General features: G+C 41.4%; 1 protein-coding gene across 3 annotated transcripts in view; it reads left to right on the plus strand.

The window, feature by feature from the left end:
* Positions 1-13,192, plus strand: part of SYTL5 (synaptotagmin like 5) — a 243,601-nt gene that overhangs the window by 127,660 nt on the left and 102,749 nt on the right. For all 3 annotated transcript variants that reach the window (XM_032426709.1, XM_032426711.1, XM_032426710.1), the window contains one exon: positions 3,719-4,010. In XM_032426709.1, the coding sequence (XP_032282600.1) occupies positions 3,892-4,010 (119 nt within the window). In that variant the 5' untranslated portion in view covers positions 3,719-3,891. The remainder of the gene's footprint in view (positions 1-3,718; positions 4,011-13,192) is intronic.

Consider the following 13,192-nt stretch of genomic DNA (forward strand, 5'->3'; position numbering starts at 1 on the left):
GAGAGAGACACAGCGAGAGAGGGAGCACAAGCAGGGGGAGTGGGAGAAGGAGAAGCAGGCTTCCCGCTGAGCAGGGAGCCAGACGTGGGGCTCGATCCCAGGACCCTGGGATCATGACCTGAGCCGAAGGCAGACGCTTTAACGACTGAGCCACCCAGGCGCCCCTGTTTTTTTTTTTTTTTTTTTAAATGCCTTTTGGTGATGCTGTGAGAATTTTTTAAAGATTTTTTTTTTTTTAGAGAGAGTGGGGGGAGAGGGAGGGGTAGAGGGACAGGGAGAGGATCTCAAGCAGACTCTGCACTGAGCACAGAGCCCAATGCAGGGCCTGATCCCACGATCCTGAGGTCATGACCTGAGGCAAAATCAAGAGTCAGATGCTTAACCAACTGAGCCACCCAGGCACCCTGAGAATTTTTTATTGTTGCATCTTTTCTAGTGCTCAGCAGTTAATGATCTGTCCAAAGCTATCTTTGCTGAAGGGCAGAAGAATGACTTAGAAACTATTCTGTCATCTTTTTAAATAGTTTAGCTCAGTTTGGCAAGGCTGCTGGCCAGAGAGGGAAAAATTCACATCTGAAATGTTTAAGGAAAGATATCTGTTTAAGTGAAAGTATTGAAAAATAAAATAAAAATGGATTTCTTTTAATCGGACTAACGTTTTACCAGGCACTTTTAACTAAAAAAAAGAAAATGAGAATTGACTCTGGTGATAAAAGGCACTGGTGATTATTTTTACTCATTTTTTCTTAGCTGATGAAAGTGTGTAGGGGGCAAGGGATTCCCCAGGAGGGGGTGTGAACTAGCTGAAAAGAGGCATTAAACAATTGTACAGATTTAGGTGAATTCATCCCAACCCAGATGCTGGTCCTCCAAAGGCTCAGAAATTTCCTTTGGTTGGTGTACAGAGAACAGATTAGACATAGGTTCAAACGCAACCAAACACAGAGCGTTCCATTGGCAGGACCAGGGCTCTATGGTAAGCCAACTTACAATCAGAAGTGTCCAGGCGGAAGTGAAATTCGAACAAGAGGAAATGGTTGTATGATTTGCATCATTAATATCATGAAATTTGCCAGACTGAGGCCCCATCCCTCAACATGGAACATGCGCAACAGGGAATAAATGGGTTACTTTCATTTTGAGGCCCAAGTGTTTTCCTTCTGGTCAGAGCCTGGATGGGCATCATTGGCATCTAGCTCCTTAGATCTCCTTTGTCTATGCCCAGCCTCACTGTCTCCTCTTCCTCACCCCATCTTTCTCCAGAAGGACTGTCATCAGTTAGATTGCCTCCTATTAAATTATAATCACAGTCCAGTCCTGCCTCCTGGAGGAAACCCCCTCATTTTCTTGATAAAGTTTTGGCTCCTTCTGATCTCCTTGGCCACTCATTTATAAATCCGTTCTCTTCAGTCCTGGTACAGATGAGCAAAAATCTATTTAGGGCTAATTTTGTTAATGAAACTCTCCCAGGGCGGTTTCCTTTCCTTTATACCTTTGCATGATTTCCCATCTTCTCTGTCACTTTCCAATGCTGCCCTGTGGTGGTACTGTGCTCCCTCCTTTTATTCTCCTCACCGGGCAGAGCCTTGGAGCTTTACAGGGCAGATTGGCATTTACGATCCAAGGCAAGGACAGCCATAAGCTTCAACTCAAATATTTTTGTGGCTCCCAAGCCCTTGAATAACTTCTAATTACAATTCTACAGAATATTCACATAACGGCATTCTAAATCTGACATTTCAAATATAAAATACATTCTAAGTGAACCTGTCTGTAATGGTAGCATATTCATCCATTGAACTACCAAGTGGCTTTTCCATTTCAGTGTGAGACTAGATGAACCACAAAAGGGGTGGAAAAACCGGTTGTGTTCTTTATCTGAGGAGACCACAGTTGACAATGATGCGAAAACCAAACCATTAACCTTTCTGAAGACCCCCTTTTGCTCTAACCTTGTTGCTTCCTGTTCATGTCAACTTTGGGACTCTCTCATCTCTGCTGTCTCTAGGATTTTGAAGATGGAGGAAAGGCCTGGAGTCCTTCTGGAAAGTCTGTACTGACCAGGGCAGTTTCTCAGAGGGGGCTAGCCCTTAACCTATCAGAAGAAGCTCATTTCTGAGTCATTTCAGCCAAATTATGGTTTGGTGTACAATGTATAGAACAAACACCTGGGGGCTTTGGAAAGCTAGGCTCTGGACAAGATCCTGTCCTTTCAGATTCCCTGAGATTTTGATGTCAGCCTAGCCTTATGGCAACTGGGAGGCCCCAAAGCAGCCTTTGGATATCTAGTTATGCTTGGAAACCTGGCTATAACCAAGCAAACCAAGTGTAACTTGCACATAGACTGTAATTCATAGACCTGGGAGTCTGAGGGACAGTGTCAGGGGATGACACTGAGGGAAACTGAGGGACAGTGTCAGGGGAGAGGCCACAGGCCTAGAGTCTTCATTCTTATGGGGATGTACAGAGAGAATCTATGTACCAAGCCAATGGAAGAATGTGCTCAAGAGTTAGGGTGAGGGGGGCGCCTGGGTGGCTCAGATGGTTAAGCGTCTGCCTTCGGTTCAGGTCATGATCCCAGGGTCCTGGGATCGAGCCCCACATCGGGCTCCTGGCTCAGCGAGGAGCCTGCTTCTCCCTCTCCCTCTGCCTCTCCCTGCTCATGCTTTGTCTCCCTCTCTCTCTCTATCTCTGTGTCTCGAATAAATAAAATCTTAAAAAAAAATTAAAAAAAAAGAGGGTAAGGGACAAGGCCCGGTGAGCTTCTTATGTTGACAAGGGGAAGTTTTGGAACATCTATTTTATGTAATACATACCTAGAATAATTCACAAATATGTACCTCCTGAGATATAGTCATCTTGACAATAAAACATTATCCAGTATGGTTGAAGTTCCTGCGTTCTCTTTGATTGTATCTCTGAATTCCCCTTGAAATCCCTTGTATTGATCCTACAAATGTATATATTCCTGAATTAGATACAGTGTTGTTACAAATTTTTTTCCTTCACATATATGCTGTCATTCTGCATGAAGTCTTCTGTCACTTGATTTTTTTTTTTCATTCATTGCTGTGTTTGTGAGAAACATTCCAATGAATAATATTCCAGGTAGCACTGATTCATATTTGTTTTGTCAGCAGTGGTCCTAGTTGTGGGGAGGAAGGGAAGGAATAGGAGGGAGCCAGTTAAGGGACAGTCCAGGCTGTGCACTTAGTGTCCTGCAGTGGTGACTCCATTTACCCATGGGTCAGCTGCAAGGGTGGTAACAGGACCTGGCTGGTAAAGGAAACTAAGGGAAAAAGCTGAATTTGCACAGAGAATCTGGAATCAACTAAATATAAATAATATTTCATGGCAACAAACATACACAACAATTATTTAATAATTGCATGTTTACGATTCAAATTTTTTTGAGTTAAGTATGTCACTATTTCAAACATTAGACAATGTGTGTGCTATTCAGGAAATGGCCTAATTAATTTTCCTAACTAATTTTTCTCTCCTTTGCTTTCTCTATCTTCCCTGGGTTTTCTGGATTCTGCCCCACCAGATCTGATTCCTGCTCTGTGCTGTTCTGAAGGATTGGCGTTCGTCATCATCGGTGAAACTTAGCTGCCTCCCTGACTGGACACCACAGCAAAGGCTTTGGTGATCTTTCTGTTAGAACAATAATGACTTTCTTGGAATGTAATCCCAGTGGTATCTCTTTTTTGTGTAGCCCGGAAGAATACCTGACTACCATCGGCACTTCTTCAGAGACCTTATAAAAACCACTCTGCCGTCAAACACAACTGAGTGACTCTGGGCTGTTCAGGAGGGCCTTAAGAACTGTGGCTATCGATTCACCTGGAAGATTCAACCACTGCTACCCAGAGCTGCTGCTGGAATACCATGTCTAAGAACTCGGAGTTTATCAATCTGTCATTTTTGTTAGATCATGAGAAGGAAATGATCCTGGGAGTCTTAAAGAGAGATGAATACTTGAAAAAAGTGGAGGACAAGAGAATAAGGTAATATTTTTTTAAAATTTTTCTGCCTTTCCTGACTGTTGTCTGTTTGAAGCCAGTTAGATCAGAAATTGGACAACTGCGACCATGCTGGGGACAAATGTTGGTCAGTGACTTCATGGGTTCCCAGCAGTAGCTCAAATATCAGAACACGTCTTTGATATTTTATCATTAGCTAGATGGGAGGATGGAATCGAGCAGATAATATGATGCTGATGAGAATGCCCATTTGCTAATAACATCCTAAGTGGCAGTGAAGTAGAAGGACCGCCTTCCACTTTAAATACCTGCTCTGAGATGTATTAGTTTTGTGACCTTGATCTAGTGACTCAGTTTCTCCATGCCTCGGTTTCCTCATCCCTAAAACAAGGATAATAAAAGTGCCCACCTCATAGGATTGTTGCAGGGATTAAGGAAGATAATACATGTGCCGTGCCTGGTATGTAAGTTCACAATTATTTATTTATAATGCCTTTCTCAAGTCAGTCTTTTTGGGAATTCCTTCCCACCATAGCTGAGAGCAGAAGGGGATCTGGATGGATATTAAGGAGGGCACGTTTTGCATGGAGCACTGGGTGTTATACACAAACAATGAATCATGGAACACTACATCAAAAACGAATGATGTACTGTGTGGGGACTAACATAACATAATAAAAATATATTGCTAACCAAAAAAAAGGGGGGATCTGGAGAGTGAAAAATTCTCATTTTTACCCCAGAAATGGCCTGAATTTTTAAAAATAAGTTTCTGTGTGAGTAACGTTGAATAATATGGGGACAGTTTAGTTTCCCATCAGTTGGGGGCGAGGTTGCTCTCTAGCGGGATCCCCAGGCATGACCTCACCTGTGTTTCAGCTAGCATCCATTCTGATTGGTTGCATCACCTCTTCCGAATGGTCCCAGCATTGTTCTGATTGGTTGTCACATCCACTGGGATTGGTTGCTGCTTGTGCCGTGCTGCTTGTTAAATATATTTGGCTATTAATCTCTCCCCTGACTGGAGGAGCAGAAATAAACAGAGTTCCCTTCTCAGCGACTACCTACTGTGCAGCAGGTAGCTTTTTTGTCTTACGTGTCTCCCAAAACTGTGATCATTCTGACCACAATGCTGTGAAACCGGAAGTCAACCGTAAGAAAAATTCTGGAAAGACCACAAAAGTTTATTTTATTTTTTATTGAGGAGAAAACCTGTCTTAAGGTTATCTTTATATGTTGCAAAGATATTCAGTGTGCCTAAAGGAACTAGGATCCTAGAATTGGAAATACATTGAAATATTCTCCATTGATGCTTAATTCATAGTTAAGAGCCCAGAATTTTTATTTCCATCATTCGTAGGTATTCAACCAATCTTCAAGAAATAAAGGCTTTGATGAAAATTATTGCAGTTTTTCTATGCCTGGAATTCAGGTTAAGGTAGTTAATGATTTTTAAAGATATCAGAAATGATGTTTTTGGGTTTTGTATTCCAGTCATGAAAAGTGACTAAATTTTCTAATGTGCTGCAAAAAGTTATACTGTTTATGGGAGATGAGGTACTAGCTAGTAACTGATGACATGCACGGGGGAATTAAAAATCACTCTATTCAGGAAAACACAATTTAATAGCCGCATCCTCAGAAACGCAGAAGTACAATAAATAGGAATCTGTTCAGAATATTTGCTTCTATCATTCCCAATAACTTTTCCTAATAATCTGTTATACTCTCTTTTCCTTTTTCTGTTTCTTCCCTTGTCCTTTTTCCTTATTCTCTGTAAAAAAAATTTAGCCAAATGTATAATATACAACAGAACTATTGAGAATAAATTTGCTGCTTTCCTACCTCTTCAAATGTGTTTGAGGAAAGCAAAAGAAAGGCTTTGATAGATCTAAGTGGTACCTTTATAGAAAATAGATTTTTTAAAGCTGCTATATCTTCTTCTCTTCTTTAATAGCAATAGTGGCTAATATTTTATTGAGTTTTTTTTTTTTCTGCACCAACTGTATTAGATATGTTGTCTCCTTTTGTTCTCAGCTACCAACATATGAGCCTAGGTCAGATGACTCAGGCTCTGCCACTCTTAATAGCTTTGTATATTGAGAAGCCATACCAAAGTGAGTGGCGTGGTGTTTAGAGTATGTGCTGTTGAATCACATCTCAGTTACACCATGAAATCTTGTGTCACTTTAGATAGGTTGCTTCCATGAATACATCTAGTTCCCTCATTTGACAAAACAGAAATAATAACATTAGGCACTTCAAAAGGTTGTTGTAGGGATTAAATAAGCTAATATTATCAAGAGCTTAGAAGAATGCTGGCATACAGTCAGTACTTAATAATTGCTGGCTATAATCCTCAGCCCTATCATTGGTATGTGTTGTAGTGAACGCTAGCCACGCTCCACTGAGCTCTGCTCGGGTCCCTTGTGGTCTGTGCGCTCATCTCCCAGTTCCCACATGTTTACTGCTAAGGGTGGTGTCTACTACCTTCTTTAGAGGACTACCCTTGGGTGGCTAGAGTTGCCCGTAGAACTAGAGATCCACAAGTACCAGGCAAACTTGAGTTTCTGTCCCCACTGGGCAGCCCCAAGCCAATGGCTGACAGACTGCAGTGAAGCTTCTGCCTCATAGCTTCCCGTGGAATCATGCTGAGGCTGGACTTCACCTAAAGACCACATCCTTACTTAGCCCCTCTCCCCTTTTCTCTCCTGCCTCCCCTATTCCCATTTATGTTCCTCCTGAGAGTACTCCGTAAGTCGCTTACATACAAATCCACATCTCAGAGGTAGCTTTTGGAAAGCCGGACCAAGAGATTTGCCAGACCAAACAGGGAACGTAATTGCTGTTGCAGTAATTGTTTTTACCATGTTATAGAAGTACAAGTTGATATTTTGTCAGTGTCTAGAGGAAGTGGAATTAATTATGAATAAGACAGAAATTGAAGGAATGGTTTCACAGAAGAGCTAACGCTTGAGCTTGGCCTTGAAATGTGAAAAAGATTTGACATCGGCACTTACATGTCAACTGCGTTTTAGCTGTTTACCATGAACCACAAAATTGCCTTCAGATTCTGCTAATGAGTTTCAGAAGGAAATGGAAGACCAAGAAAAGTTTTAAGAATTATGATGATTACAGAGAAGTAAACGATACGGAAAGTTAGTAAATTGGACTTTGGAAAGCAGTGGATTTATTGTTTCTTTGTGGTGTGTTTATTCGTTTCAGTAGGTTATTCGTAAAATAGAAAAATAGAAGAATGTAAAAATTGTGTTGAATCAGTGCTTTAGGCCTGATGCCCAGCTGTGCTCTACAGTCCACATAGCCCCGGAAGTGTGGCATTAGTTAAAGTGGGACTGGTCTCTGGGTGTTCCTGAAGGTGCTCTGCACCCAGAAGGACACATGGCAAGCCTGATACTTACCTCCAGGCATGAACTGTAGGCTGGGAAGAGGTGTCCACCTACTAACAGAGCATCTTAGGTTCACCCAAGAGGCTCCAATGTATTTGTTTTCCTTCGGACCAAACAGGAAGAAATGGTAGGAGATATCTAGACCCAGGTTTCAACTATTACAGAGTAGGAGTATTTTAAATGTTCTCTGTGAAGAACAAATCACTTCGTTTTGCTGATGGCTTTAATGCAGTGAAAAAAGAGGGAGGAAGTGATGCTAATAAAATTGAGCTATCAACAGTGAATGCAAATGGGAAAAATAGAGTTTGGAAGCACAAAATAAAGATCTTTGTTGATCATTTTTTCTAACTTTGGAAGAGCTCGCCCTAACATAAAAGAAGACATGGTTCATAGTATCTACTCCTAAAAAACATCTCATTAACAAAATCTTACTCTGCTTGATCTTCTACACCTAAAAACAAATGTCTACTTTGTGGTATTGGCCTATATAAGAAATCTTCAATTTATAATTTTAGCAGTTCATTTGGACTTTATTCTTACTGAGAAGATGTCGTTTCCATTTGGCCACAAGAGATGAAAACGTATCTGGACTTAATGTTCTCTTTGGCACCTATTCTTGGGCTTGTCTCAGTAATGAACTCTGCTGGTCGCCTTACAGCATACATTTCTCTTTTCTTCCTCCCTACCCAAATCTTGATTTTACTCAGCTCCAGCAGTGGATTTTTAAAAAATAATTAATCATCCCTTGACTAATAGTCCTCTAGCAACTGTCATTGGTCTGGAGGTAGACATGAGATCAAAACTGACCCACTCAAACATATAGCCCAGATTTATGGAAAGTTCTCTTTCCCACAGGACATGTTCAGTGAAACATGTTATCACAGTTGCTGTTGAGGATGAAAGCCAGCACAATGATGAAGCTGAGCCAAAAGAATGGCAGAGAATTGTTGCCAACATCCTGGTATACTGGAACTTGCCACACCACTGGGCTTCTTCTATAAGCATATATTTCCATGTTATTTATAGCGACTCGAGTCTGATTTTCTGTTACATGCAGCCCAAGGCATCCTGTAATCTCTAAGATTCAGAAGTAATCAGCATTTGTTGAGAACCTTCTGTAGGCCAAATGCTGTGTATTTATTATTGGAATAATAAAGGTGAGCAGAGGGGTGCCTGGGTGGCTCAGTAGGTTAAGCATCTGCCTTCAGCTCAGGTCATGATCTCAAGGTCTTGGATGAGTATCAGGACCCAGCTGAGGGATGTGCCTGTGGCTACAGCAGCCCCTCCTGAAAGCCCAGCAAAGCAGGTGCAGCAGCCCCCAGCCACTACCTGAGCCCAAAGCACCTGCCGTTCCTGGGAGCTGAGCTCAACATGGCCTGTGAGGACTCTTCTCCAGCGCCTGGCCTCTCCAAGGCTCTGCTGTCTCTCCATGCCTGTCTCTGCGGGGTTGGACCTCCTAGCTTCACAGAGCACTCCCCCAGTTACACACACACACACACACACACACACACGCACACACGCACACGCACGCACACACTGGCATGGAGACAGGCTTGCCCTTGGTGTCTTGGAAACATCCCCTAACATTGTCTGCTTCTCCCTCTCCCCATCCCCCGCTCATGCTCTCACTCTCTCTCTCTCTCCAATAAATAAATAAATAAATAAAATCTTTAAAAAAAAAATAAAGGTGAGCAGAGACACAATATTAATGTTTGTTGGATCCACAAACATAAAGTTAAGTTTGCAGTCATGAATCAGGCTTTATCCATGGTGTAGACCAGAAGTCAGTAACCTTTTTCTGTTAAGGGCCAGATAGTAAATATCTTAGGCTCTGTGGGTATATGTTCTATGTTAGGATTACTTCAGTGTGCATTTGTAGTCTGAAAGCAGCAATAGACAACGTGTAAACAAATGGGTATGGGCAATAAAACTGTATTTACAAAAACAGGTGGTGGGCTGGATTTGGCCCAAGGGCTGGAATTTGTTGACCTTTGGTGTTGAAAACAACACCCCGGTAGATTCTAGCCTTGTGAATAGCTGTATACACCTAAAAGCCTTGATAAGCCACCTTCATTGAGCAGCAGGACATTTATAGTCCAAGAGATAAGATGGAGTTGGACTGGAACCCATCAGCTATCAGAGATAGAAGTCGGGCTTCTGTCTGGGAGGTTAGATGGTTCCACAGGGTCCTGCCATCTCCAGGAGATATTCATGCCTCACTCAGTCTGTAGTGGCTCATGCCGGAACAGCGTAAATGTGTTTCATTGCCTCTCTAGAAGAACAGTACAGTGCATCTGGAGGTAGAGAAAATACCAAGAACCAGCAGAAGGTTCTGCAAAATTGTCAGGGACAGTTTACAAATTCATTTTCCCGATGAGCTAAGAACTACTAATACCCCATTTACAGATGGGTAAACCGAAGTACCAAGTTAAATAACTCAACCAAGTTTGCACAGCTACTAAGTGGCCCAACTGTGGTTTGTAACCCCACCGTCTGGCTCCAGAGCTCACATGTCCCTCTGAGGTTTAACTTCTGCGGGGATGTATCTGACCCTTCAGGAGGCCAGAAAAAAAGGGAAGGGTAAACTCTTCACTGCCTCCCTCACACCAGAGAATGTATTAATCAATTCACAAATGATCCTCATTTAATCCCTGTGTCATCTGCGAAGGATGTACCATTCTGATAGCTGTGGCACCCGAAACTTCCCAAATAATTTGCCAAGCTGGTAAACATCAGCAGTGAGATTCTCCCGTTCCATGTTGCTTCCCTTTCCTCTATGCCGTGATGTTTATGCCATCAGGGCACCTCTTCAGATCCTGTGGGGAGTCCGCCCCTAGCCTTACTCTCGGAGAAATGGAGCAAAACAGAAAACATTCCTTCAGCCTGCTATTTACGGACAGTTCTGACCTCTAAGCTGGGTAACATTATCCAAAGTTGCTCTGACATTTATTGAAGCATCGCTTTTTTTACACAGTGAAAACTGACAAGAGTTCCTCAGGCAGTTCTAGTCTTTATGCTGACTGAAATCCAAGTGCAAGTGTATTATGTTTTGTTCCACACAGCTAGCTCAGCTGAGATGGGCTACTAAGCAAGCCAGAGCTTAGTGTCATCAGGAGACCCCAGATCCCAGCCTGGAAACTGCCATTCACGTTACGGCTTTGTTTTTATGTGGTTGATTCCATCATTTTTGAATAGGAGAGGGAAGGAAAGAGAAGAAAGGAGAAACAGAAGGGGAAAGTGTATTCAAATTGGCTATTTGGAATCCTGCAGATAAGCTAAATAATCGGTTCAAATGGATTTGAAGTGATTTCAAGAGTTACACATTCAGCCTGGAAGTTAGGGAGACCAGTAAGTGCCAAGCAATAATATCCTCTTAATACTCTACAAATGTTTGATCTGTGGGGCTGTTTGTTTTTCCAAATCTTGTCACTACCACTAAGCACAAAATTAGTTTGACCTTCTGAAAAGCCTAAAGGCTCACTGTCCCCATAAAACACCAGGAGAACTATTGGAGTGGACTTCTAGTTTGATAAACATTTTGTTTCAATCCTAATGGAATTGCCACAAAGCGTCTTAGTGGATTAACAGAAACTCCCAGCGTGAACATACTGGCTCCCCAATAAAACCTAAACTCTTTTTGAGTCACAGAGAAAGGAAAAAGAAAATCCAGCTCTGCTTTAAACGAATTTAAAACCTGGGAGGTTTTCCTACCAAAGAACTTAAGAATTTCCATATATACAGCTCTTTCCTCCAAGTAATTCTTACTTGGAGGGCTCACCTTGGGAAAGGGCCACACATACCTGATATTTGGGGGCATTTCCAACATTGGATTATCCAAATGAATAAACATACTTGCCAGACCATATTTTTTTTTGTTTGAATAATAGGGTCACCATAGTCATAAGTAAAATTGTCACCTATGTAGAATATGTGTGTATTCTCTCTCTCTCATCTTTGACTCCTCTCCAAATTCCCCTTTCAGTACCCTTTTCCCCGTCCTTGCGTTCTGCTCTAGCCAGAATTGGTATAGAGGACATGCCCCCCAGCTAGCGTGGGTTAATTGGCACTCACATCCAGGAAACTACCACTCCTTTTTACTATAAGTTGAAGAAACAAAGACCTATAAAGCCCACATTGTTCTTGGGGTAGGATGTTGGGACTGGGAGGGTGAGTGAAGAGGACTTGCCCTCCAAAGGTAGGTCAGTTCATTAGGGAAGTTCTAATTAAGCAAATACCAACTGTATTCTTGGGAAAATAGGCATTTTATTTCTAAGGAAATAATACAAGTGAAAACTTCACAGAAATGTCACCTCTGACATTTTAGATTTCAGGCATATGACCATTTTATATCAACAGTTTATATGAATGTTTATACATTAATAGGAATTAGGGTTTAACTGATTTAAATCTGTAATATTAGGCTGACATGCATTGACTAATTTTTCTTTTTTTTAAGATTTATTTATTTTAGAGAGTGCTTGAGCGGGGGGGGGGGGGAGGGGCAGAAGGAGAGGGAGAGAGAGAGAAGCAGACTCCCAGCTGAGCGCACAGCCCAATGCAGGGCTCAATCCCAGGACCTTGAGATCAGGACCTGAGCCGAAATTGAGTCAGTCTCTTAACCAACTGAGCCACCTAGGCACCCCACATTTACTAATAATTCGTAAACATTCCATGCAAATGTCTAAAATTAATGAAACTTGTATATATGTATATATGTATATATATGTATATATATATAAACACATTTTCAAAAGTGTTTAAACTCACTAGGATCTGAAAAGGGTATCAATGTCTACAATATTTTTTATATCATAAACCCTCAATCCAATTAAAGAAATATTTAATATTTTCTTGTACATTTTCATTATAGATGTAATATATTCATTATAGAAAATTAGAAAATACATGTAATTTTAACTTTAAAAACTCACCCTCTTCCCAGAGACAATTTCTACTTGTTGAATTTCCTTTCTGTCACATGACTATACTTAGCTGCAAGGGAGCTTGTATATGTCACTGGGAAATGTATTCTTCTGGGTGGCCATGTAACCAACTCACATTTGGGGTTTGTACTGGCATAAAAGAGTAGAGGGAATATTGGGAAACAACCAGCAATCTGAAAAAAAATGGGTGTAATTAAGAATTATTAATTAGGGGCACCTGGGTGGCTCAGTCGTTAAGCGTCTGCCTTCGGCTCAGGTCATGATCCCAGGGTCCTGGGATCGAGCCCCGCATCGGGCTCCCTGCTCGGCCAGGAGCCTGCTTCTCCCTCTCCCACTCCCCCTGCTTGTGTTCCCTCTCTAGCTGTGTCTCTCTCTCTCTCTCTGTCAAATAAATAAAATAAAATCTTTAAAAAAAAAAAAAAAGAATTATTAATTAGATTTGTTTATTACTCAGCACAGATCTCATCTTCCTTTTCATGGAATCTGAAAGCAATTGTCAGAGGTGAATTTCAATGAAGCAAACATCATGGTATCTCTTACTGCAATTCAATATAATAAAGTTAGCTTTGGTTTAAAAAAAAATAGCGCATAAAGAAAACAATATTTGTATTCATCTCAATGAATTTTGAAGAAATGCTGACTTGACATCCCTTGTACTATGTACTGCTACTGGTAACTAGAAAAACTGTTGGAAGTGGGTTTTTTTGTAATCACCTTTAGCTATGAAAATATGAGTTCCCATAAGCACCACCTAAAGAGGTAAAATGGGAAAAATCAAGTACTGACAGCTGTCTTTGGTGAGCATATAAGTCCTTCCTTCTGCATTTAAAATAATTTAGTTTACACAAATTCAGTT

The sequence above is a fragment of the Phoca vitulina genome, unplaced genomic scaffold (genome assembly GCF_004348235.1).
Source record: "Phoca vitulina isolate PV1807 unplaced genomic scaffold, GSC_HSeal_1.0 scaffold35, whole genome shotgun sequence".
In the NCBI taxonomy this organism is placed as follows: domain Eukaryota; kingdom Metazoa; phylum Chordata; class Mammalia; order Carnivora; family Phocidae; genus Phoca; species Phoca vitulina.